Below are 24,117 nucleotides of genomic sequence, written 5' to 3' on the forward strand. Positions count from 1 at the left end.
ATTTGTTTATTTGACTATACATAGAGTGCTGTCAGCTTCCTGATTACATAGTCAGCTTCATGGTTATATAACTACTCAGTATCTCCTGTTGTTTGAGTGGGTCTTTCACACAGCAACAGAGGAAAAACATTCAGAAAAACCGAGAATATATTAAATTTGAATTGACTATATTTCAAGTTGATGGTGATACTATTTAACAAATGAAACCAATGTGTTCTGCCTCTTATCTGACTTTTCAGCAGTAATTCAGGTTTGTCCTCTCACTGCTGCAATGTACAGAAAAGACACCTAAAATGTAGGACAACATGGGTCTGATTTTTAAAATCAGATTGCCAAAGCCTGACATTCACAAATGCAGTTATTTGATTTGCATATGCATTCATGGTACTTGGACATGAAAAATAGATATACAATTTCTGCCATAATTGGCTTCATGTTTGTAATTAATAATGCCTATTTTACAACTTTTAAGATGAACCAGAAATGAGAAAAAATCAATTTGCCTGGGGTCCTACCCACAGTTTCCATACAATACAATTTTTTTGGCTTTATTGCTTGCATTTAAGGTGAAGTGGTCAAATCTGGACATCAAACTAGATGGGTAGATAGGTGATCTAGCGTCTAGCAGCTAGAGAACTGAACTGGGACTTTGGCAACAAGCTCCAATTCCCATTTCTGCCACAGACTCTCTGCCTGACCTTGGGGAAGTCACTTAATCTCTGCTCTTGTGTCAGATACTAATACAACTGGCCACAGAAGCAGTTTACACATACAAGGGCTATGTCTACAGCAGGAATGCTTTGCTGTTATAAATATACTGGGATACTATACTGGGTCCTGATGTGCACACAGCTATAGTGGCAAAGCTGTGCTTTATATCAATATAGTAAAGCTACCCCCACAAGTGAAACAAGTTATACTGGTAAAAGCCCATTTTTGCCAGTATAGCTTTGTCTACACTAAGGACTCCTGTCTGCATGGCTATATTGGTCAGGACTGACACTTTTTCACACCCCTGACTGACATAGCTATGATGGCAGCAGTTTCTGGTCTAGACATGGCTTCAGAGAGCCACCCATGGATGTCCTCTCCCAGCATAGGTACCCAGATAGGTGCACTGGAACAGGGAGGGCCAGGGGACCATGGCCTCTCCACTTTTTATTAGGCCGTAAGGGCGAGTGATGGGGGGAGAGGGTGTGAGTGAAGAGGAACAGGGTCTTGAGGGGGAAGAGGCAGCACTGGCATGGGGCCTTGGGGGAAGAGGCGGTGCAGTACAAGGGCAGGGGAGAGTGGCGGGGACTTGGGGAGATGGGGTGGGGCAGGGACTTGAGGGGCAGTGCAGCATAGGGCCACAGTTTGGGCACCTGTGGGCCCCCAGACTTTTAGGGCACTTCTGCCGCTCCTGTACCCAGAGCGGTTGTGGTGCACGTGAAAATAAGGAAGGAGAATCTCAAAAAGTGAATAAAAATATAGAGAGCAGAAAGGAGAAACTGCATGGGTGGGAAATAAGTTGAAGGAAAAGTCAATGGAAGAAATGGGGGAAAGAAAGAAACAGAGAAAACAGAGACATGATAACTGTTCCAGGCTATGTCTTTAGGGGAATGGGGAGAGAAAGAAACTTTCTAATTCATTGCAAAGGGCAACACCCCCTGCTCTCTAGCTTTGACATTGCAGTCAGCAGAAATCTTCAGTGATTCCATACCCATTTCCTCTTTGTAGTTATTAACTATTTTAACTAACACTTGTCTCAATGGCAGTCTCTGAGACAGCCCCCAGTTATCTTCTCTGCACCTTGGGAGCAGCTGCTCACTATTCCTCTTTGATTCGTCCTGCTTAGTCATTTTTCATTCTAAAACAAGACTTTGCCATCTGCTCTGTAGTTATTTATGTTCCATCATAGCCTTGTAGGAGAGAACTTGCCAAGTTTTACAAATAGCCGAATATGCAATGTCCACCAGGTCACCATTACCTGTTAGTTTACTAATGTTTTCCACAAATCTCTACAGCAGAGAAAGAAACAAGTTTTTCTTATCTAATGTGAATTAACGCATAGAGCCTCAGATACCCATAGAGGGATGGTATGAGGATCATGTTCCACTTAAATGCTTGGACAAAGGGCATAACTTGGATTTAAGTGGTGCTTAAGGTGTTCTAACCTTCTTGACCAGGGCAAATTTCATCCACGATGCACAGAACAAGTGTCCGTAGATGGAGAGCAAAGTTGGCATGTAAAGTTCGCACTTATGCTGTTCTGTGTATGTGTGTACTCTTTTACCATGTGCTGTGTGTTAGGATAGCCCAAGGGCTTCTCTAAGTTATGCTTGCCTGTAATGGTTCCAATGCATCAAGCAAATTGCACTGGATCAAAACATCCAGTTCCGCCTGACCACACCCCTTTGGTATCTCTGAAGAGGTGATGAAGCCCATACTAGGGTTGCAAGGTGCCCAGTTTTTGACTGGAATGCCTGGTGGAAAGGGACCCTGGCGGCTCCGGTCAGCACCGATGACTGGGCCGTTAAAAGTCCTCTTGGTGATGCAGCGGGGCTAAGGCAGGCTCCCTGCTTGCTGTGGCTCCGTGTGGCTCCCGGAAGAAGCGGCATGTCCCCCCAACAGCTTCTACACATAGGGGCAGCCAGGAGGCTCTGTGCACTGCGCTTGCCCCAAGCGCCAGCTCCACAGCTCCCATTGGCCGGAAACTGCGGCCAAAGGGAGCTGCGGGGGGTGGCACCTGCAGATGGGGCAGTGCACAGAGCCTCCACATAGGAGCCAGAGGGAGGACATGTTGCTGCTTCCAGGAGCTGCTTGAGGTAAGCGCAGCTCGGATCCTGTACCTCTGACCCCCTCCCCCGCCCCAGCCTCCCACTCCAGTCCTAATCCCCCTCCCACCCTCCAAACTCCTCAGTCCCAGCCCAGAGCACCCGCCTACACCCCAAAACCCTGGCCCCAAACCAGAGCCTGCCCCCAGCAAGAGTCCTCACCTGCCCCCGAACCCCAACCCCCTGCCCCAGCCTGGAGCACCCTCCTGCACCCGGAACCCCTCATTTCTGGCCCCACTCCACCCCAGCACCCCGCCTCAGCCCTGATCCCTCTCCCGGCCTCTGAACACCTCAACCCCAGCCCATAGTCCCCTCCTGCACCTTAAGCCCCTAATTCCTGGCCCCACCCCAGAGCCTGCACCCCCATCTGGAGCTCTTACACACACACACACCCTGCACCCCAACCCCCTGAGCCAGCCCAGTGAAAATGAGTGAGTGAGTGAGGGTGGGGAGAGCGAGCGAAAAGGGAGGGGGCATGGAGTGAGCGGGTTTCAGAGAAGGGGTGGGGCCTTGGAGGAAGGGTGGGGCGGGGCGGGGTGGGGAGGCAAGGGTGTTTGGTTTTGTGTGAGTAGAAAGTTGGCAATCCTAGCCCTTACACCAACTGTAGGCAACTGCAGAATCAAACTTGATTGTAGGTGATCCTACCTGGGCCACCTAGCAAATTTTTGTGTCCAAAATAGAGCACAGATGACTCCATATACCCAGTGATCTGGCCCAAAAATCTGTAACATTTTAAAAAACAATTAAAAATTAGCATAATCTACTTGTTAAATTTATAAATCCAAAGACCTCCAGCAAAGGGAATGTCTCATCTGCAGCTTCCCAGTCTCCAGTCCTTACTCCCATAAATATTTCCATTGACTTTAGGGGGACATTTAGGTGATAAGGGCTATAGAATCAAGCCCTCAGTGACCTACTGGAAAGAAACTGTCTCTAATCTAAGTGACAGGATGAGCTCTATAATATAGACATACTTTGGTTGATTAACAAAAGAGTAAATACAGCCTCTATTTATTTTATGACATATAGTACAGTACTTTTTAAAATCTCTAACATAACAGGGAATATCAGCTAGGTATATTTTTACAGTGAGAGCTGGTGAAAATTTCCCCAAATTGCAAGTTTGATTATATTTTTTGATGGAGAAAAAAAAATTTGATGACAAAGTTAACGCCAGTTATAGAGTTGGTCAAAAAATATTGACTCAAAAAACTCACATTTTGATGTTTCATATTTCTGAAAAAAACAGGTACAAATGTTTTCACAGATTTCATGTGAATTTTTTTTATTGTTTTTAAAGCCAACTCTGCCTAAAACTCAAGATAAACAGAATAAGATTTATTGACAAGTCCATTTCCTCTGTTACATCTCAATTCAACTCCCACTGAAGTTGAAAAGGCTTTTCATTGACTTCAATAGGAATAAAATAGGCCTCCTACTAAATGCATATTTCAACATTGCTCTATCTTCAAACACAAAATGTTTCCCCCTTTCTTTAAGCCAACTTTTATCTAAATCTGTCATCATAAAGAAGTTACACTGAAAGAAGAAGCATGAGGAAACGTTATTTATTGAAATCTGAATGCACTCTCCCATTTTTAAGATATTGCTTATTTACTGAGTTGTAATTTTGTTCAAAATGATTCTACTGTATGTTGTTTCAGACAGTATTTGTGAATCATGTTCTATTCATGGATTTACCTTTCTGGCATGTTCACATAACAGTCTAAAAAAAATTATGATTTACCTTCACATGATCCTTGCACCAGTTAACATGGTATTTTTATTGTATGCTCAGCACCGTACAAAATGCAAATTACAGTCTTTTTAGCAAACAGCTTGGAACCTCTTTCACTACAAGACTCTATGTCTCTATCCTCACAGCTGGAAGGAACTTTATCTAGGGGTAGCCATTAGCAAAGTGCATTTCAAAGGGTGACTGGACTATAAAAGTTAGGGGCAAAACACCCTAAGTATTCTATCTTTTTTTTCTCTCTTCTGAATTGTTTGATAGAGCCATTTAAAGTAGCTAACTGTTGTATATTGACCCCTTACAGGGAAAACAGACCTCTAATATCTGAACTCTCAGGAGAGCAGAACATATGTTTTGGGGAAAATCTGGGACTAGGAGTGTGTTGGGGTCACCCCACAGGTAGTAACAAAGGTATTGGAAGCCAGAGTGTGACTGGAGTGTTGCTTGCTGGCTGCAGCTATACACAGGCACTCACGGTGTGATATGCATGCTGTCTGGCTGTTTGTGAAGGACCCAGATTGGGAGGTAAAGCAGCAAAGCATTGTGAGGCACCCACGGTTGCAAGGCAGGTGGTAACATAACCCCTCCCTGGTTTGGATTGCACCCCAGAATATGACAATAGCCTATCTAGTTTGTGTGAATATTTTTGAGACACAAAGGGCAAGTCTACACTACAAAATTAAGTCGAGCTAAGTCAACTTACAGCCACCGCAGTAATTAAACTGTGTTTGCATGTCTACACTATGCTCCTTGTGTCAGCGGTGCATGTCCTCACCAGGAGCATTTGCACCGATTTAACTGGAGTGTGGAGCATTGTGGGTCAGCTTCTGAAAGGCAGCAACAGTTACAAATTGTGATTCAGAATGATGACTAATTCAAATCAAGTATAAGACTTTGTTATATAAAAACCATCAGCACACTGGTTCCTTTAAGCTATCTTTTGATAGGAGGCTTATGTTGCATTGCCTGTCACTGGGTTGGTACAAATGAATTTAACAGATCATACTCTTCATTGTCTTAAATATAATATTTTTCTCAGAATAGCTAGCTGTATAATCTGAAAATAGGCACACTGGGATTGAGCATGGCTCCACATCAAATCAGACACAGTTGAGAGGTTAAACTCTTACTGTTTGCCCCGATCATCTCTAGCACATTTATTCTTTTTGAGGTCCCAATCCTGCAGGTGATCTGACTTTCAGAGAGTTCCATTAAAATCAAATTAGGCTCTAACTGCAGATGCTTCAGTAGGTACAGGGTCTACAGAACTTGTAGGATAATTATATTTCATTTTAAAACCCAGATTAATGGCCAGAAAATTGTTTATTACAGTTACAAGTTCATGAGTTTTCCTTTCAGCATTGTGTGCTGACTGTAAATTGTTCCTTCACTGCCACATATCTTTTCATAGACTGGGAAATATCTAGTTGTGGCCCTCTCATTGATTAAAGCAAGATTCTTCTCCTTTTCCTTGGGGGGTAATTTATAGTGAACCCTGATCACATCCATCAGATCGCCTGTTCCTTCCACATACATGTCAGTCCTGTAGAAAATAGTGATGCCCTAATCATTTCACCTTTTCTTTACAACTTAGAAAAATGGTTGATTTTTAGAGAGTTGAATTTTGTGTTACCAGAATTGTTTTTAATTACAGTATGAATTGATCTTTTAGAAAGGTTAATGATCTGTAAATATCTGTCTTTTCAAAACAAAACAAAACATGCTTAACAGCAATGCCAAGGTTTCCTCTCTAAAGTGACCCTGAAGTGATCAACATAATCTTTAGCTGCATTACTGTTTTAGCTGAACACTGAGATCTCCCAAGTCCTCCACCAAGTCGCGCACAGAGAAGTAACCTAACTCTAAGGGCCAAATCCATCCTCCCATTCTTAGTAGCCTGACTGTCCACAGAGAAGATGCACGTGGATCTTTTCCACCCCATGCTCTGCAACCATGCAGGCCCTAATGTGTCTCCTTCGCAGAGGAGGGGCAAAAAGACAAATGGATTGGATCAAAGCACATTGTCTGGCCCCAGCCCTGCACTTCCCCTGCCTGGCTCCAATTACTTGTAGCAGAAAGCTGCCATAGAGTAGGAAAGCAAGCATGGGGTTAGGTCTATGCCCAAACAACTGATCCTGAGTAACAGAATACTGAGAGAGGACTGTACTCATTCTGTCAAAGGTTAAATATTCGATCCTCTTCTATCAAAGTCAGTGGAGTGTTGCTGTTCATGGCAACGGGGCAGGATTGGGCCTAAAGTGAATGCACAAGAAACAAACACGCTAAGAAATAATTATTCAGATTACAGTTTCAAAGGCATATAGAACAAACAATTCCTGTTCTGATCACCACCCCAAGGCAGGACTCCCTTATATCAACACTGACTGCTGAAGCTGTGGCAGGGATTATCCGAACAAGTAAATTATTTCCTGGACAAGGTTAATGGAGAGAGAGGCTAAGGTAAAGGGTTAGGCTCAAGGGTACAGTAATCTGAGTAATTTGATACAAGGTTGCAACAGTGGGAAACCTCCTAGTTTAGGAACACCCAAATGGGTGTGGGGAATTACGTTGAATCTGCTCTTAAAGGCTGCAAGAGAAAGTGGCGTTCTCTCTCTTTGTCTCTTGCTGTGAGAACACTCTTGGGTTTCAGTTCCAGGAACAGGATTCAGGGCTGGATCCCGAACAGCACGGATGAGGAGTGTTGCAGGTAGATGTGCAAGACAACAGAACCTGAGACTGCAGAATTGAGAGCCTTGCTGTGTAGCCACTAAGTGACTCTTGCCTAAGTAACAGGACTAAGGAGGGGATTCTGTAGCTAAGTGCCTCATTTGCATGCCAACTGTCATTTATACCCATACTCCTGAGATGCTTCACCCTGACCCTGTCCTGTTAATTAATACAGTGAGAACACAAGAGGTTTGAGATTCGCTGCCCAGTCTAAAGGACACCCTGTAGCGTTTAGCTTTCCTTGTGTTCACTTGCCGTCTCTGCTCACACTTGCACTAGAGAACAGTCACTATGTGAAGGAAGTTATTGTTATTTCCTCTCACCTCTCTACTGTCAGTAGTTATAATTTATCCCTGCTCACTTGCCCATCTGCCCTTGAGCACTAGGGGAAATATTTTGTTGGTTTTGCCCCATCTGTACTTAAAAATGTGTGTTAAGATATGGATTTTAAAAACAAATGTTTAACATGCTTTCAGCTGACAGTTTCATTTCCAATATGCATAGGGCATAAGTTGCTTAAAATGGGTTTGAAAACATTCTGACAACTAAATAGATGCATGTAACATCTCAGACCTGGGGCTGCAGCCTAAGACTGTGGATTTTAAACTATGTACCTTTCTTTTTTCAAACTGATCTTTTATGCATATCTCTGTGCTTCAGCCATTAACAGTCACTCACTTCTGTTGTCACATTTGTAAAGAAATATAGCTTATATTTGGTAGCAGTTCCCTGAGTCTGTCTAATTTTAGATTATTTCTTATATGAACTCATGCAATCTCATTTCTCACTCATTACAATTGCAAAGCATTTAGTTTCTCTTACAATAATTGTTCTATGGTATCCTTTTTTCTCTCCTTTCTACTCAAAGTGCATACTGTAAGTGTATTTCTATCAAGCTAGGAGCAATATATGCAGGCACTTTGGGCTGGGATTGTCAACTCTCACAAGCTAAGTCAGATTTAGCCTGGTTAGTATTTGCATGGGAAACCTCCAAGGAAAACTTAAGGTGCCCCACAAAGTGGTGTTGGTTACTTAGGCCCTAATCATGCAAGTTACTTTGCATGGGAAAACCATGTGCCCGAGCTGTTCAAATCAGCAAGGTTCCACATGGATGCAACTTGCAAATCAAGCCAAAGTAGGTAGATCCAGATTCATCACTGAGCCACTTCCCAACACTGAGCTACTGCAGGAAGAAAAGGAGTACTTGTGGCACCTTAGAGACTATCAAATTTATTTGAGCATAAGCTTTCGTGAGCTACAGCTCACTTCATCGGATGCATCCGATGAAGTGAGCTGTAGCTCACGAAAGCTTATGCTCAAATAAATTTGTTAGTCTCTAAAGTGCCACAAGTACTCCTTTTCTTTTTGCGAATACAGACTAACACGGCTGCTACTCTGAATCCTACTGCAGGAGTCATCTTTCAAACAGGATATATAGCCTGGTATTGAAACACAGGGATTTTCACAGAGCCTAAAGAAGTTAAGTGCCCAGATCCCATTGAAATTAAGTAGAATTGGGCACGTAACTCTTTTACATACCTTTGAAAATCTCAGCCATACTTATTAGAGATTCCCCGGCACAAAAATAAGGGCATTCACCCAATAACCTGGCCAAATCTGGGTAACTGCATTCTGAATTCTCTAAATTCTCCAAGCATTAGAAATTGGAAAGGGCATTCTCCTTCCATTCCTGCCCTAAACTGTTCTGCACTGGAAATTGCTTTGGAATGAAAGCCTATATATTTGTGTAAGCTATTAATACTGTACATTGCTCTCTCCTTCCATAGAGATTGTGTTTCCCTGCTATGTAGCTGAGAATGGCTCTGGTCTGCACCATCTTCATCCCATCAATTTCCACCATGGGCACTTGTTGAAATAGCAGGACCCCATCTGAGAAAGGAAAAATAATGTCAAGACACTGAGTCCCCATAACTGTCATATCATTGCACTGGAACCCTAGTAGCTGACTGGGGCCTGGTGCTGTTCTCCACATAAGTCAATGGGATGTATGACACAGCTCTTTCAATGTGAGCAGCATTGGCTGCTAATATTTCTACATTTGAAAGACACTGAAATTTTACTGTGCTAAGCAGGTGTATATAATAAAATGTTGCCACTTATTGCGCAAAAGATTAAGTGTGGCTGAACAGTAATTGTTTAGAACAATTCTAAATTGCTTAGAAAAAGAACGTGTAACATTTATATTAAGGATGCATAAATAGTTTACAAAGGATTAGAAGATGTTCTTAGCATGTTGCAGAATAAGAACATAAGTACAGCCATGCTGTCAGACTAGTTGTCCATCTAGTACAGTGTCAAATATTCCAACAGTAGCCAGTACCAGAGCTTCATGGGGAATGAACAGAACAGGGCAGTTGGAGTGATCCGTCCTGTCATTCCCTTCTGGCTTCAAGCAGTCAGAGGTTTAGGGTCACTCCGAGCATGTGGTTGCTTCCCCAACCACATTGGCTATTAGCCACTGATGGAGATGATCCTCCATGAACTTATCTAGTTCTTTTTGAACCCTGGTATACATTCGGCCCTCACAACTTCCCATGGCAATGAGCTAAATGTGTTATAGATGAGTAATGTCTGTGACAGATGGCTATAATCACATCAGAAGAAGGTTTTATAGCTGGCCATAAGCAACATATCAACCTGTTAAATTTTATAATAATAGGGTAAGTACTAATGATAAATTATTCATAAGTGTTAGAGCTGAGAGTTGTTTTCTACAGCTACACCCTAAATCAGTGCACCTGCTGTACCTGCTAACATACTTCCTCTCCTCTCTGACTTTTCACTAGTTTTAACCAGTTCTAGTCTAAAGTTTCTCCAAAAAATCTGGACATTTCTAAATGTGGGATGTCCTAACTTGTGATAGTCCCTTATGGACCATACATCAGCTAGGAATATCCACAGTGCAGAGTGCTCTCTTCTCAACTTCTGGTATCCCCCTCATCACGGTTACCAGGATAGCTGCACTGCTGTCCCTTCTTGGGGGTCTCCCTGAGTACAACCTGCACAGGTGTCAGGCTTCAGGTCACTCTCTCTCCTGTGGTGGAATTCTGCAATTTGCCCACTCTCTGACCAGGACCTGGGTTATAGCCACCTGGGTATTGATTGTGACTACTTCAGCAGATCCACCTGGGGTTGGACCCTGCTATGGTATCCCCTTTGGAAGCTGGTAACAGCAGCTGATTAAAGTGACTAAAAAAGAGCTTCTTCAGAACAAAGCATGATTTATTCATTTCTCAAAGGTACAAATCATTTAGACAAAGTGTAGCAACCGTAACAGGCTTACACACATGGCTGTTACTTACATCCTTGCAAGTTCCCGTTAGCTCAGCTTGCTCCATCCCTGGCAAGGAGAAGCCACCTATCCTGCTCTCTCTCTCTCTGTCTTCCCAGCCCATCATTTTATCTTAGTTTACTTCAGAAGCCCCTCCCTGTTCTAGGGTCTTGGAGGGGTTAAGTCTCCTTTTAACTCAAGCCTTGGAAAAAGTGAAACATCCTAGCCTCGAAACAACCTTCTTACAGTCTCCTTTGATTTAACTCTATGCATTCAGGCAGGCAGCAATACAACACTGAATAGGGAAACTGAGTCACATGTAATATTCATAAAAAGTAATAGACATTTTTCCAGTTAGTCATATCCCGTGCCAGAAGCTGAGTGTAGTGAGGCAGAGGAGTGGGTTACACTGACTTTATGCCCACTGCCCCATGCTAGGAAATCCCTAGCAGGGCACCTGCAGTTTGTTTCTACTCCCACTGAGTGAAGGGGGCTGGAGGCCTCCCCCAAGTACTAAACGCATGGCCCCTTGACCTTTTTGATATCTGTTCAGGCCTAAAGCTGAAAAACTTGGACACTGCTTTACAATATAATCTACAAATGCTGAGATGGTGGAATCTCCATCCTTAGAAGCTTTTAAGGCCCAGCTTGACAAAGCCCTCGTTGGGATGATTTAGTTGGGTTGGTCCTACTTTGAGCAGGGGGTTGGACTAGATGCCCGCCTGAGGTTTCTTCCAACCCTAATCTTCTATGATTCTGAGATTAAAAAAAAATCTAGTAGTCATTCAAAACTCAGTCTTCAGCCTCACCCTTTAGTAGCTTTTCATATTCTCTTGTTTCCAAAAATTCTTCTTCAAACTGGAAAGAGAGCAATAAAAACAAGATAGCTGAACTATGTAACAGGAATTATGAATCAGGAGATATCTGAGGGCTTTTCACTTCAGGGGAAATTTGAAAAACCCAATAATGCCAGTTGATTAATGAGACAAGTAATGAAATCCCCCAACTCAACCCCCGTTCTGTGACCTGGGTTGTCAGAATGATGTCCACAAACGGAAATAAACATCGTGTTTCCTATTTTAAAATAAAACTTTAGAAAATTCTCCTCATGTCTGGCAGCTACCACTGCACTTCTCAGTGTGGAAAGAATCCTCAAAAAGCAACACTTCACCTCAGTGAAAGGTGCCACCGGGGACAGTAGCTTTTGCTAAGAAGCATTGCAGCTGTGGAATAAGGCTTCCATAATGCAATGTTCCATTTCAGCTGTCATTTTTCTTATCTTGTTTTCTTTTCCCTGGTCCCTAAAATAAGTTTACCATCATTTCATGTATCTCTATCTGATTCAGTTCTAGATAGATACATAGATAGATAGATAGAATCTTTGGGCCTGTAGCAGGTAGACCATTTGCCTGTCTCCTGCTTGTGGCCAGATATCTTTTCACAGCTCCCTCTTCAGGGCCCCATGGGAGTGCCCTGTATATAGCCTCCCTCAAGGTAATCATCAACTCTCGTCCTTTCATTTTTAACTTATCACAAATAGGCAAATAGATTATGGTGTGCCTAGGTGAAAGCACTTTTGCTAAATGGGTTAGGAAAGGTGGTAGAGTAATAAGCTGTATGTTAACAGATTAAAAGCAAGGAGCAAAAATGAATGCAGACAAGAGTGGAAGTGTGGAGTGCTTGTAAAGACAGGAGGAGGAGTTTGAATGGTCCGTAGAAGAGAAGTCAGTGCAGAGATTCAGGAAGTGTGCACATATCAAAGTGGCAGAAGAGAGATGATTTTGGCAGCAGCATTTTGGACAGACTGGAACTGAGAGAACCTCCCCCCCTCCAAAAAAAAAAAAAAGAGCTCAGCGCAACCCTTAGGTTAGCTGCTATCTTGACCAGGGGTAAAGCAATGGAGCTTAGTGATAAGAACCTCCCACATAAAGGACTTCAGTACAGAACAGCTCTTATTCTGCAGCTTGCTTTCAAACACCTGTGTCTAGTAGGATGCTGGCAGACTGTATTATTAGAGCAAGAGACAAAAATCAAAGCCTCTGTATTTAAGTTCCAAAAGGCGATTGTTACAGATGGAAATACAGAAAAAAAACAGGTTTAATCCTCAAATTATTAAAATTTTTTGAAAACTATATGTTTTACTCCTGCCAGAGTCCAGCAATACTAATAACCCATGTCAAATAATGAACCACAGATATTAAATAAATGCTGTGAAAGACCAAGTTCATGAGTTCCTGATTGCGTGAAGAAACATAAATTTATTCAAAAAGCTTTATCTCAGCACTAATACCTGGTTGGTACAGCCAGCCATGGCATTATTCATTAACATACATTGATAAGCCCGTCAGCTTTTTCAGGATCCTTGATAATACGTATTTTCTGATTTTTAAAGCAGTTGGGGACAACACAAACTATTTAAGATTTTTCTTCTTGGCCAAATTGTGGTAATTTAAAATGTTACCTCTGCTTCACTATTTCCAAACTTGAGTTCTGGAACTGCAGAATGCTCCTTGCCCTATAAAACTAACCCTTTCCTCTTGCTTTTGGCAATATCATCACCTTGCTTTTATAACAAGAATTTTCACTATAAAGAGACCGTGCTTTCCTAGCGTTGACACAACCAAGTCAATAGGGTTTTCTGTGAGGACAACACTGCAGTGAAATGAATTGCAGGATCTTTAATGTCCAACTCTAAGGCCATGTCTACACTCCAATTTTACTTAAAGTACTCCAATTTTACAGAAGTCGATTTTTGGGAACAGATTGCATAAAGTCGAGTGCATGCATCCACACTAAGCACATTAAGTTGGTGGTTTGCGTCCACAGTACCGTGGCAAGCGTCGACATTCTGAGAGGTGCACTGTCGGTACCTATCCCACAGTTCCCGCAGTCCCCGCTGCCCATTGGAATTGTGGGCTGAGCTTCCAATGCCTGATGGGGCCAAAAATTTGTCACGGGTGTTATGGGTAAATGTCGTCAGTCAACCCTCCCTCCCTCCGTGAAAGCAACAGCAGACAATCATTTCGTGCCCTTTTCCCTGGATTGCCCAAGCAGACGCCATAGCACGGCAAGCATGGAGCCTGTTCAGCTCACCTCAGCATTTATGACCATTGTAAACACCTTGCACATTATAGTGCAGTTTATGCAGAACCAGCACCTGAAAAACCAGGCGAGGAGGCAACAGCAGTGCGGGGATGAGGACATGAACACAGATTTCTCTAAAACCGTGGTCCCCAGCAATTTGGAGATCATGGTGTTATTGGGGCAGGCTCATGCTGTGGAACGCCGATTCTGGGCCCAGGACACAAGCACAGAGTAGTGGGACCACATAGTTTGCAGGTTTGGGATGATTCCCAGTGGCTCCGAAACTTTCACATGCGTAAGGGCACTTTCATGGAACTTTGTGATTTGCTTTCCCCTGCCCTGAAGCGCAAGAATACCAAGATAAGAGCAGCCCTCACAGTTCACAAGTGAGTGGCAATAGCCCTGTGGAAGCTTGCAACGCCAGACAGCTGCTACCGGTCAGTCGGGAATCAATTTGGAATGGGCAAATCTACTCTGGGGGTTGCTGTAATCCAAGTAGCCAACGCAATCATTGAGCTGCTGCTATCAAAGATAGTGACTCTTGGAAATGTGCAGGTCATAGTGGATGGCTCTGCTGCAATGGGATTCCCTAACTGTGGCGGGGCGATAGACAGAATGCATATCCCTATCTTGGATATGCATGGATATCTCGGACCACCAGGGCAGCCAGTACATAAACCGAAAGGGGTACTTTTTAATGGTGCTGCAAGCACTGGTGGATTACAAGGGACGTTTCCCCAACATCAACGTGGGATGGCCAGGAAAGGTTCACGAAGCTCGCATCTTCAGGAACTCTGGTCTGTTTAAATGGCTGCAGGAAAGGATTTACTTCCCCGACCAGAAAATGGGGATGTGAAAATGCCTATAGTTATCCTTGGGGACCCAGCCTACCCCTTAATGCCCTGGCTCATGAAGCTGTACACAGGCACCCTGGACAGTAGTAAGGAGCTGTTCAACTGTAGGCTGAGCAAGTGCAGAATGGTGGTAGAGCGTGCATTTGGACATTTAAAGGGTTGCTGGTGCAGTTTGCTGACTCGCTCAGACCTCAGCAAAACCAATATTCCCATTGTTATAGCTGCTTGCTGTGTGCTCCACAATCTCTGTGAGAGTAAAAGGGAGACGTTTATGGCGGTGTGGGAAGTTGAGGCAAATTGCCTGGCCATTGAATACGTGCAGCGAGACACCAGGGCTGGTAGAAGAGCACAGCAGGAAGCGCTGCACATCAGAGAAGCTTTGAAAACCAGTTTCATGACTGGCCAGGATACTGTGTGACACTTCTGTTTGTTTCTCCTTGATGAAAACCCACTCCCTTGGTTGCCTCTAAATTCCCTGTAAGTCACCCGCCCTCCCGCCTTCGATCACAGCTTGCTTGCAAAGGAAATAAAGTCACTATTGTTTAAAAAACATGTATTCTTTATTAATTGATTATAAAAATAGGGAGATAACTCACAAGGTATCCCGGGTGGGGTGTGGGAGGAGGGTAGGAGGGAAGCAAAAGGTCACTTTAAAACTTGTTGAATGACAGCCTTCTGTTGCTTGGGCTGTCCACTGGGGTAGAGTGGTTGGTGCCCAGACGTTTCCCCCACCTGCGTTCTTGGGCATCTGGGTGAGGAGGCTATGGAACTTGGGGAGGAGGGAGGGCAGTTAAACAGGGGCTTCAGCGGTAGTCTGTGATCCTGCTGCCATTCATGAACCTCCACCAGACGCTGGAGGGTGCCCGTTTCATCCCACAGTAGCCCCTGCGTTGCCTCATGCCTCCTCTGATCTTCCTGCCATCACCTCTCATCACGTTCATTGGCCACTTTCCTGTACTCTGCTATTGTGTCCCTCCACACATTCTGCTTCAGTGCTGGACGACTGCATGAGCTCAGAGAACATTTCATCGCGCTTGCGTTTTTTTCGCCGCCTTATTTGAGATAGCCTTTGGGACGGAGGAGGGAGGCTTGAAACATTTGCAGCTGCTGGAGGAAAAAAAGGGAGTGAAGTATTTAAAAAGATACATTTTACAGAACAATGGCTATACTCTTTCACGGTGAACAACACTATTCATATTACATAGCACATGTGATTTTGGTACAAGGTCGCATTTTGCATCTTATATTGAGTGTCTGCGGCTTTGGTGTTAGAGATCACACACGTAGTGCTGGGCAACAGAATTCAGCTTTCAGGCGGCCATGGTAAGGCATAGTCTTTCGGCTTCTGCAACCTTCATAACAGCAGTGCCCTCCTCTCCCATATCAAGCAAAGCATGTTGAGTTGGCCATTTAGTGCTGCGGTTTTCCTGTTAACGTGCAGCAGCAGAAACCAAACTAACCTGCCCCCCCATCCAATTCTCTGGGATGATAGCTTTACCCCTCACCTCACCACATGGCTGGCATCAGGGAAGATCCCTGCTAGCCAAACACGAACAGCTCAGCGCCAATGCCCCCCCCCCTACACACACACACTACGTGGCTAACACTGGGGAGGATTTCTTTTCAGCCAAAGGCAAACAGCCCAGTAGGAACGGCCACCTCTGAATGTCCCCTTAATTAAATTCCCCTATTTCAACCAGGTTACCATGAACGATATCACTCTCCTGAGGATAACACAGAGAGATAAAGAACGGATCTTGCTTGAATGCCAGCAAACACCGGGACCATACGCTGCCAGGCTTTGTCATGCAATGATACCAGATTACTTGCTACTAGCATGGCGTGGTAAAGTATCCTACTATGGATGACGGAATAAGGCTGCTCTCCCCAGAAACCTTCTGCAAAGGCTTTTAGAGTACCTCTAGGAGAGCTTCATGGAGATGTCCCTGCAGGATTTCTGCTCCATCCCCAGACACGTTAACAGACTTTTCCAGTAGCTGTACTGGCCATGAATGCATCCCAAGTCCTCAGGAATACTTAATCATTAAAAAATGCTTGCTTTTATAACATGTATTATATTTTAAAAGGTACACTCACCAGAGGTCCCTTTTCCAGCTTCGTTGGGTTGGGAGGGTATTTCAGACAGTGTGATAAAAAGATCCTGGCTGTCGGGGAGATGGTGTGCTGTGTGCTCTCCTCAAGCTCATCCTCCTCATCTTTCCCGTCCGCAAAATCCTCAGGCATGGCAGAGAGTACCCCATCATCGGAGTCCACGGACAGGGGTGGGGTAGTGGTGGTGGCCCCTCTAGAATTGCATGCAGCTCAGCATAGAAATGGCATGTCTGGGGCTCTGTCCCGGAGTGTCCATTTGATTCTTTGGTTTTCTGGTACGCTTGTCTGAGCTCCTTAAGTTTCACATGGCACTGTGTTGCATCCCTGCTGTAGCCTCTGTCCCTCATGGCCTCGCAGATTTTTTTAAATGTTTTGGCATTTTGTCTTTTGGAACGTAGTTCTGATAGCACGGATTTCTCTCCCCATACAGCGATCAGATCCAGTACCTCCCATTCGGTCCATGCTGGAGCTCTTTTTCGATTCTGGGACTGCATGGTCACCTGTGCTGATGAGCTCGCCTGGCCAAACAGGAAATGAGATTCAAAAGTTCCAGGGGCTTTTCCTCTACACCTGGCCAGTGCATCAGAGTGCTGTCCAGAGCGGTCACAATGGTGCACTGTGGGATAGCTCCTGGAGGCCACTACCTTCAAATTGCATCCACACTAACCCTAATTCGAAACAGCGATGTCGATTTCAGCGCTAATCCCCTCATTGGAGAGGAGTACAGAAATCGGTTTTAAGAGTCCTTTATGTCGAAATAAATGGCTTTGTTGTGTGGACGGGTTAATTCGATTTAACGCTGCTAAATCCGACATAAACTCATAGTGTAGACCAGGCCTAAGCTATTGAAGGAAGAATCCAGCATTGCGGTTAGCAGTATTTTTAATAAGAGCAGATAAAATCTGTTCTATATCCTCTGTGAAACCCATTTTGAAGTTATTTATGTACTTGAACTGCACATTATCTTTTCTACATTTTTTAAAGCGAACTTCATTAAAAAATTGTTTTGGTTGTGTTTTATGTTGGAAATGTAGATATCTTCTGCCCTGGAAGACTCTGTATACACACTTCAGTGGAAGGGAACTGGGTTACTATAATTCTGTTGGAGTGATTTTTTTCCTATTACTTGGAAATAAATTCAACCAATCTATATGAAGTCACTTGATTTCTTTATAAAGAACAAACCTCAACTCCAGCTGCCACCAACAGCCAATGTATGGATTCCATTTGTCCTCTTCCATTGAAGTAGTAAAGTTTGGGTTTCCCAGCCATGAGTTCAAGAAAAAAAATATTTTGAAAATCAACTCTATGATCAAATCTATTCCCCTCTCTCTTTTCCTTCCATACTCCTAGCAACGGGCACGCTTTTCCTAGACTAGAGACTGCATTCACCAGCACTTGTCACTACATACCAAGTGAAACATGGGGAAGAAATTACAATAGCTCTAACACTTACGCTGTTATCAGTCCCCTTGTGGAGATTCTCAAACAGCTCAGGGTTTAAGGAAATGAGTTTTATCTGAATATTGGTACTAATCTTCTCTGAGTTCCCTCCCAGCTTCAGTACTTGCCTTCCCCTTCTTAAGTGAGGAAATGTGCCTCTAATAATGCAACACTTGAAACTCCTCCCTGTAGTAAAAAGAAAAGGAGTAATTGTGGGAATTTTCACTCATCCTGAGCAGGAGACTCCCATTTCTGTTAGTGAATGAACCCAATCTTTTGGCTCCTATTTGTCAGTAAATACATTTCAGTCTGTTTCCTAGTGCTGTAGTGTGGGAAGATACTGTTCTGAATGTGCCAAATGTTTCAAAGGGGTATCCCCCTATTACTACAATATGATATTTCTTTTTTATATCTTGGGGATTTCAGTTCCTGTCTTCTGAACCATAGTACTGGAACAAACATGAATTCTTCAATGGTTCATTGGGGATTTTCTGGCTTTTGGGAGGTTTGTTAACTAAATTCTGTTGTTCTTAGGGCTAGTTACTATATTTTGCCATCACTTTTCTTTTTATTGTTAATTCTTCTATAGTCAGAAAAGTACCTCATAGCAGGACTGAGAGCCTGATCTATGCATATCTATACAGGCTGATGTCTGTGTATTTTTCATGTTACAAGGTTTGCAAACTTTACCAAAAAGAAGAAAATTATGAGACTGGGGGGGGAATTTTCAAAGGCATAATAGCAGTTATGTGTCTGGCTTCTATTGAAGGTCAGGCAGTGATGACTTTTCAGAAGATAAAGTATCTTGTAACATTCACTGTACTTCAGCATAAGTGCCTAGCACTTTCTGCAAATCATTCCTAATGGCTATCAACCCCACTTAACAAAGATGTGAGCAAATTCAAATAAGCTGCTGCTGATGATAGAATACCAGGGTTGGAAGGGACCTCAGGAGGACATCTAGTCCAACCCCCTGCTCAAAGCAGGACCAATCCCTAATTTTTGCCCCAGATCCCAAATGGCCCCCTCAAGGATTGAGCTCACAACCCTGAGTTTAGCAGGCCAATGCTCAAACCACTGAGCTATCCCTCCTTATAAGCTCATTAGCACCTTCCCACTAAATAGGGAAAACTTCCAGGGTACCCGTATTAAGAAATGCTAGGGGACCCTTGTTTTACTTTAGTCTGACCCTGACCCTAACCTAGTTGCACTCTCTTCGTTTTTGCCATAAAGTAGCAGTGTAACAAGAGACCCTGGGATATCTTGTTTAGTAAAGGAGAGCACCATGACCTACCAAACACAACTCTATGCATTTTGTTTTGTCCCAAAGAGTCCCTTGCACCACTAGGAGCCACCACGTATACTGAGGGCCAAATCCTGTTCCCGTTAAAGTCAATGGAAAAGTTCCCAGGATTTTCACAAGAGTAGAATTTGATCCTAAGTACAGGAAGCAACACTGTCCAAATTCCTGCTAAATGCAAGCTGTGGAGAATGAGGTGATTATCTGTATTATTTTTAATTAATATTATCTGTACCTCAGTTTACCTGTTTGATGTTGTCCTGCTTGAGTGCCTGGAATTGAATCAAATGAACCTGTTGGTGGGGGAGAGGAGGAGATAAACAGGAAACAAAATAATGACAAAGACAAGATACCACCAGAGAGAATCTGTAGGGTCCTTTAGGCAACAATAGGGGAGTTATTAACTTGGAAACGCCCCCATCTTGCTCCAACCAGGCTAGCAGGTAAATTTTTCTCAGGTTGGAGCCAAGGATCCAAGGGGTACTAAACCACTAAAGACCCCAGTTTAGAGTGGAAGGGGTGTGAGGAGCAGCAGCTGCTGCTGTGGGGGTGGGAGTAGGGAGTTGTGAGAGAAAACACTGCCAGGGGAAAGTATGTCTTTCCCAATCCAAAGATGGAGGCACTTGAGTGAAGTGGAAAACTTGCAAAGAAAGGGTACTGTCTAGGTGAGGCCAGATGCATAGTGACTACTGTTTATCCCCTTCTCTCTGCTTGCTGTGTAACTTTGGGCAAAAATTCATTTGTTTTAAACACATTGTTTTTGAGTCATTTTAACTGCAGACATGCTCCCGAAGGGAAATTTCTTCTGAGCGCCAAATATAGCCAGGCCTGTCCTTTTAATAGTTTGAAACAGAGGGGCTGCTGCCCTGTGACCAGTCTGAGTGTAGATGAAGAAAGGAGAAGGAAGTGAAACCTGTCACCTGTGGTGTACTCTCCCAAGGGGCTGCAAAGCAGTGGAAGGTACTGCTCACACAGTGACAGGATGGCAGGAACAGGGTGTACTGCAGTCTGGTGATCCAGCCTAAAGTGGGGTGAACGGCAGAGTCCAGCTCTGGGAGGAGTGCAGGTAAAGAGTTGTCACATGGTGAGGATGCCCACAGAGAGACTGGGGGAGCAACTCACCCCTGAACCAGGGCACAAGCATTCCAAACCAATGCTGCACCCAAACCTGTCACTTGGGGCCCAATTCTGTGATCCCCTTACTTATGCTAAGTAAGTACTTACTCCTGAGTGGTTCTGATGAAGCTGAAGTGGCTACCTGCACTAGTGCTAGTTAGCAGGACAAAAGGTTGCAGGCATCTGTACATCTGTACAGCAGACCATCTAAAAATTTCAGTGCTTCTAGAGATGGAGTGAGCTTAATTCCAGAGTTATGAGACAGGCTTACCTGAAACTCAATCACTGAAAAAGATGTTGGAAAACATGGTGATCCAATGGAGAGAAGGCTAGACATTGGGATGCTCAGTACAGAATGTTTGTTCTTCTTATCCCTCAATGCTCACAACTGAACAGGGTCTTTCCTTAGGAAGTCACAGAGCAATGTGTCTCAGTTATATTGCAAAGGCTACCTTAAGCCCATTAATAATTACTACCAGGGAGCTGCAGTAGGGCATGGTACAGTATTTTACAGCTCTTTTTGGTGGGTTATTAAATACTCAGGAGTCCTGAAGAGCAATGGACTTTAGTCTATTACCCCTTTCTTCTGTATTGTGAGAGGTGTGATTGAAATTGATCTCACAGATCTGCCTTCCCCAAAGTTTGAAGAATAATGAATATTCTATGGGTTCTAGTAACAGAGGGACTAGACACTGGCAGGCCTGGATGGGAACAGCACTAAAGTGAGGGCTGCTGCCTCCTTAGCTATGTCCCCTTCCCCCTTCCACTACTATCTGAGGGACTCCACAGGCTTTGACCTGCATGAATGGGGAGAATGGCCTGATGTTTCTTTAGAATGCATGGGAGCAGAGTTGGGGAGGGGCTGGGCTGCAGAGGAGACCAATCCATAGGGAACAAGAGTGGCCCTGCAGCATGCTGCACCATCCATGGAGCTGCTGGACCACACCCGCATGTCAAGGGCAGTCACCACATCAGTACTTGCTTGCATCCCTGAGAATCCTCCCCTCCTGCCCCTCAGGGGAGGGAGAAGGTGCAGCATAGGAGTTATTGATGCCCTGAGCATTCATTCCCCTTCAGAATAGCCTCACGCCTCAGGGCCAGGCAGCTGCTGCTCCCCCACCTTGTCCTCAGTAGATCTGTGAAGATGGCACAGCTCCAGGCTCACAGACAGAAAGACACAATCACTAAGGCCTGTCACCCCCAATTCTGGGTCCCAGGAACTATTCTAGTGGTTCCTCCTCCTTTCAGTTTGTGACAGGAAGCCAGGCAGCAATTCAGATCATGTTAATAAATACTGGAAGTAAAACACTGGCAGTAGTAATGAAGAGGCTCAAAAACCCAGCCTCCCTTCCCTCCCTCTCACATAGTGACAGAAATGAACTATTTGATCCTGAATTGAGGATGTTAGAAAGTAATTTATCAACCACCTGGTGGCAGCAAACCACTGGGATCAGAGTACATTACAGGCTACTGAGCCAGAACACAGGGAGCAACTGGCAGGTGTTCATCTTCTAAGTTTCTTGGAACTCAGGCTTGGGAAGGTAAATTATTTCAGTGTCACATGACAGGTCTCCTGTAGCAGGATACCACAGCCGGTAGGAAAAGCTCCCGTGGCAAAAGAGGTAGGGTAAACGAGAGAGTTCATGTTCTCTTCTTAAATGATTGCAAGTACTTTGGAGGACAGGATTAGAAATCAAAACTGTGACAAATTGGAGAATTGGTCTGAAATTACCTTTATAGAATTTAATCATGTTAAGTGCAAAGAACTTCCTTAGGAAGGAAAAATCAAATACGCAATGGGGAATAACTGGCTAGGTGGTAATACTGCTAAAAAGGATCTGATGGTTATAATGAATCACAAGTTAAGTATAAGCCAACAACATGATGGAGTTGGAAAAGTTCTGGGGTGTATTAACAGGAATGTCATTCAGAAGACACAGGAGGTAATTGTCTTGCTCTACTTGATGCTAGTGAGGCCTCTGTTGGAGCACTGTGTCCAGTTCTAGATGCCATATTTTAAGAAAGATGTGGACTAATCGGAGAGAGTCCAGAGGAGAGCAACAAAAGTGGTAACAGGTTTAGAAAACCTGACCTAAGAGGAAAGGTTAAATAAACTGGATATGTTTAATATTGAGAAATGACTGATGGGGCAGTCTTCAAATAAGTTAAGGGCTGTTATAAAGAGGACTGTGATCAATTGTTCTCCATGTTCGCTGAAGGTAGGACAAGAAGTAATAGATTTAACCTGCAGCAAGGAACATTTAGGTGAGATATTATGAAAATTTTTCTAACTACAAGGATAATTAAGCACTGGAACAGGCTTCCAAGGGAAGTTGGGGAATCCCCATCACTGAAGTTTTCTAATAACACCTTAGACCAGCCACCTGCCTGGGATGCTCTAGATGTACTTGGTCTTGCCTCAGGGCAGGGGGCTGGACCAGATAATCTTCAGGTCCCTTCTAGCTCAAATTTCTCAGATTAATCCAAGGATTAAACTGGAGCTGCAATTAACATTAGGCAGGTGACAATAGACATGAACCAAGAGAGACAGATCAGCCCAAAACTTCTCTTGGATGAAGGAAATACAGCCCTAATGCTGAAATGTCTAGTCAACTTCAGGCTCTGGAGCTTCCCAGAAGAGCAGGGAATCCATGCGGATGCTAGCAAGCATACTGTATTGTAATGAGTATGCTTCCCATTACACCACAATTGCCCCATAAATTGGTTATTCTTACTGAGCAGCATCTCCCTTCCTACCCTGCAACTATTGCAGAAGTTGAATAGTGCCAATAGGAGAATGAGGAAAAATCTTTTTACCTGTAAAATGAGCTCACTTGACACAAAATATGAAATATGATAGCATTTTACAATGCTACAGCTCACTTCATCGGATGCATTTGGTGGAAAATACAGTGGGGAGATTTATATACAAACACAGAGAACATGAAACAATGGGTTTTATCATACACACTGTAAGGAGAGTGATCACTTAAGATGAGCCATCACCAGCGGGGGGGAGGGGGGCAGGGGGGGAGGAGAAAAACCTTTCATGGTGACAAGCAAGGTGGGCCATTTCCAACAGTTAACAAGAACGTCTGAGGAACAGTGGGGGGGTGGGAGAAATAACATGGGGAAATAGTTTTACTTTGTGTAATGACTCATCCATTCCCAGTCTCTATTCAAGCCTAAGTTAATTGTATCCAGTTTGCAAATTAATTCCAATTCCGCAGTCTCTCCTTGGAGTCTGTTTTAGAAGTTTTTTTGTTGAAGGATAGCCACTCTCAGGTCTGTAATCGAGTGACCGGAGAGATTGAAGTGTTCTCCGACTGGTTTTTGAATGTTATAATTCTTGACATCTGATTTGTGTCCATTTATTCTTTCACGTAGAGACTGTCCAGTTTGACCAATGTACATGTCAGAGGGGCATTGCTGGCTCATGATGGCATATATCACATTGGTAGATGCGCAGGTGAACGAGCCTCTGATAGTGTGGCTGATGTGATTAGGCCCATTAGTGTGGCTGATGTGATTAGATCTTGGAAGACAGGCCAGTCCTTGTTTACACACAGCCCCCCAACCTGAAGCAAATACTCACCAACAACTACACACCACACAACAGA

The 24,117-nt window shown here is 43.9% G+C and overlaps 1 protein-coding gene across 4 annotated transcripts; it reads right to left on the bottom strand.

Annotated features, from left to right (window-relative positions):
* Window positions 1–5,698: 5,698 nt before the first annotated feature.
* Window positions 5,699–20,952, bottom strand: LOC119854074 (glutathione S-transferase-like). 4 transcript variants are annotated; one of them, XM_038397973.2, is made up of 4 exons: window positions 17,824–19,081; window positions 11,398–11,446; window positions 9,057–9,186; window positions 5,699–6,109 (listed from the first exon to the last, which is right to left on the bottom strand). In XM_038397973.2, exons 1-4 carry the CDS (start codon window positions 17,908–17,910, stop codon window positions 5,902–5,904), a joined length of 474 nt encoding a protein of 157 aa, XP_038253901.1. In that variant the 5' UTR covers window positions 17,911–19,081; the 3' UTR covers window positions 5,699–5,901. The 4 variants fall into 4 exon arrangements, 1 of the variants encoding a protein (XP_038253901.1); XR_006279797.1 differs by lacking the exons at window positions 5,699–6,109; window positions 9,057–9,186; window positions 11,398–11,446; window positions 17,824–19,081 and adding exons at window positions 6,377–6,822; window positions 19,627–19,674; window positions 20,769–20,952; XR_006279796.1 differs by lacking the exons at window positions 5,699–6,109; window positions 9,057–9,186; window positions 17,824–19,081 and adding exons at window positions 19,627–19,674; window positions 20,769–20,952 and having other exon boundaries at window positions 10,652–11,446.
* Window positions 20,953–24,117: the final 3,165 nt, after the last annotated feature.

Source organism: Dermochelys coriacea, chromosome 3 (genome assembly GCF_009764565.3).
Source record: "Dermochelys coriacea isolate rDerCor1 chromosome 3, rDerCor1.pri.v4, whole genome shotgun sequence".
NCBI classification, from domain to species: domain Eukaryota; kingdom Metazoa; phylum Chordata; order Testudines; family Dermochelyidae; genus Dermochelys; species Dermochelys coriacea.

What these genes read in the sequence shown, in the direction of transcription:
- LOC119854074 (XM_038397973.2), bottom strand. Translation starts at nt 17,910, where the DNA reads ATGGCTGGGAAACCCAAACTTTACTACTTCAATGGAAGAGGACAAATG. An exon ending in TGGTGGCAGCTGGAGTTGAG is followed by an intron (nt 11,447 to 17,823) that starts GTTTGTTCTTTA and finishes CTCTCTTTCCAG; the next exon opens with TTTGAAGAAGAATTTTTGGA. An exon ending in ATATGAAAAGCTACTAAAGG is followed by an intron (nt 9,187 to 11,397) that starts GTGAGGCTGAAG and finishes TTCCTTTCTCAG; the next exon opens with ATGGGGTCCTGCTATTTCAA.